The sequence below is a fragment of the Pochonia chlamydosporia genome, chromosome 2 (assembly GCF_001653235.2).
Source record: "Pochonia chlamydosporia 170 chromosome 2, whole genome shotgun sequence".
NCBI classification, from domain to species: Eukaryota; Fungi; Ascomycota; class Sordariomycetes; order Hypocreales; family Clavicipitaceae; genus Pochonia; species Pochonia chlamydosporia.
The window spans coordinates 5,607,770-5,610,278 of record NC_035791.1 but is presented as its reverse complement, the minus strand read 5'-3'; the positions used below and the strand labels follow the sequence as shown (position 1 = coordinate 5,610,278).

The 2,509-nt window shown below is 47.9% G+C and overlaps 2 protein-coding genes across 2 annotated transcripts; both read left to right on the top strand.

The window, feature by feature from the left end:
• Positions 1–1,012: 1,012 nt before the first annotated feature.
• VFPPC_15696 (hypothetical protein) lies at positions 1,013–1,255 on the top strand (the record flags this gene model as incomplete). Its single annotated transcript, XM_018293449.2, has 1 exon — positions 1,013–1,255. The coding sequence occupies one exon, from the start codon at positions 1,013–1,015 to the stop codon at positions 1,253–1,255; it is 243 nt and encodes an 80-aa protein (XP_018147969.2).
• A 175-nt stretch (positions 1,256–1,430) lies between these two features.
• On the top strand, positions 1,431–1,714 carry VFPPC_17477 (hypothetical protein; the record flags this gene model as incomplete). Its single annotated transcript, XM_022429180.1, has 2 exons — positions 1,431–1,601; positions 1,673–1,714. The coding sequence occupies 2 exons, from the start codon at positions 1,431–1,433 to the stop codon at positions 1,712–1,714; spliced, it is 213 nt and encodes a 70-aa protein (XP_022285793.1).
• Between the last annotated feature and the right edge of the window lie 795 nt (positions 1,715–2,509).

The following is a 2,509-nucleotide window of genomic DNA, read 5'->3' as shown; positions in this document are numbered from 1 at the left end:
CGATTCACTTCTTGGCATCGATGTTCAACCGTGTTTTCTCTGCTTTATTTGTGCCGCAAGCTGGTCTACCCGTGTCTCAATGGCCATGGGCAGCCGCAGCCACAAAGGCGCAAGGCCACTGATTGCACGTTGGATCAATCCAAGACAGTGGGATCTGATGGTACAGTAAATATCTCTTTATCATAGATTAATAGTCAGCCGAATCTCCACAAAAACTCATGTTCAAGTAAACGAGTCCTTTCAATGTTCTGTCTCGAAATCTAGCAAGCACAAATTGCTCAGTCATTGAACGCATTCTTTTCTTCCCACGTCCATTGTTACTCTTGCTAAAGAGTGAAGAGATGCAATTGGGAACTTCATTTAGACCTACCGTTATTTCTCGAATGAACATTGGGGAACCTCCTCCAGGAATTAACCTTGACGAGACTAGATATCCCCAAATAGTTGCCGTTTGGTCAATAACATGGGCACTAGCTGTAATTGCCACTATTCTGCGCATCTTTTGTCGAAAGCTCACAATGAGTCGACTGTGGCTAGACGACTGGTCCATTATCGCCTCACTGGTATGGCCTAGTCCCTTCCGAGGGTTATGTTCGCACGAGGTGCATCTACTGATAATGACGTATAGATCCTCTCCGGCGGCTTGACGTTTAATAATATAATCTGGAGTGAGTGACGTTACACGACCTTGGCGTGAGCCTTATCCTAACCAAGCCTATATACATCCAGAGGGCAAATACGGATTTGGCAAGCATATTTGGGCTGCTCCACCTGACGCCACAAAGCAATTTACCTTTGCGTACTATATCGGCGGCTACCTCTATGCCTTCTCTACCATGCTGGTGAAGCTCTCGCTGCTTGCCTTGTACTGGCGTATTTTTAATGTCGAAGCTTCAATTAAGCCGCTTATCTGGATTTTGGCAGCTATAGTCTGGTCCTGGACACTTGCATACGTATGGAATTACAGCGTAATTGGGAGAATGTTTATTAACTTTTTGTGCAGACTCTATGTATGGCATTGGAATGCATGCCAATATACGCTTTCTGGGAAAGCTTTGACCCTGTCAATCCCATGGATCCATCCACCTATATATGCCGCGTTGACCAGTATAAACTCAGTATTGGGGCCGGCGTTTCTAACATTTTTATTGATCTTTTCCTTCTCCTTCTTCCCCTTGCGTATATCTGGAAGCTTCGTCTGAGTTTAGCGCAGAAACTAGCCGTTACCTGCACCTTTGTCGGGGGGTTTTTGTAAGTTGGATAATACGGCCGTCTGATGCCGGTAATCGTGCTAATCTGGCCTTTGTAACAGCGTTTTAGCCGTATCTACTATCCGGTGTGTTACTGCTGCGCAGGCAATAGAGGATAGTGCTACCGCTACGCGGGCAGCGGCAACTAGTACAATAGACCGTACCTGGAGCCAGGCGACTATGGGGGTGTATGTCCCCCTCGAAGCGAATATTACCATAGTGTGCGGTAGGTTGCGATTTTTGCCGAAGAGAAAACTGGAGCTGAGATCGAGAGTTGGTAGCTTCGCTTCCGATATTACGGCCGCTCTTGAACCTTATGGTGTATGGCACTATTCGAGCTCCGCTCCGGCCGCCTGTCCTGGATATTGAAACTATTAGTAGCATTCAACGGACGGTGTTGGCATCACATTCAACTACCTGAGTCTGGCATAGCTTTGAAATGCAGCTCTATTGTTGACGCCTGAATTGCGTGTATAATGATTTTGGTGTGGTGGGTTGTGGAGGTGAGCTTGTTGCCAAGAAGGTACCCACTAGGTATCTCTCTTGAGGTGGGTCCGATACTTCAGCTGCACCTTAAAGCAGTCAAAAGGGATAAGTTACTGCGAAGCCTTTTTTTACAGCTGCGGCCAGCCACCCTCAGCTCCATGGGGAGCCAGCCGAGTCATGAACTGGATTGGCCGGCTGCTGCGTGAGAAACATGTACGTACAATACACAGACATATGTGAAACATTGACATGTCAAGGTATCTACTCTTCCGGACCTCCCGCACGGCCTCGGGCAATTTTCCCTCTTGCAAGGCTAGCTAGCTACTGGACTTTTGCCGTTGGTGCTACGAAAGACGCGGGGACACGGACGGCGCTGTTTCACTACATGACCATTTTTTGACAATATCCAGTCCAGAGGTCAGCTAGCGGGTGAAGTTCGAGTACCTAACCCGTTATGGGTTAGACTTGTGAAGAGCATCTCAGATGTGTATGTACTCCGTATGTCTGGTGGATCAGATAATGGCAAGGAGAGAGAGGAAAGAGTCCGGCTGGTACTCTGTAGACCTTCTTCTATCAAATGTCTGGTCCCTTGCTCGGAGGGTTCAAGTTCTAATCTCGGCTGAGCCAGTCCAACAAGGGTCTGGTACCGATGCATTCAATCTTTGGTCCTGCTGTCGCATTCAGACCACATCAAATGCGGATTCCTCGCTCCGTCCCGGTGCGCTTTGTCTTCCCCAACTCCCATATTGATACTATACAGGGAACATATATGC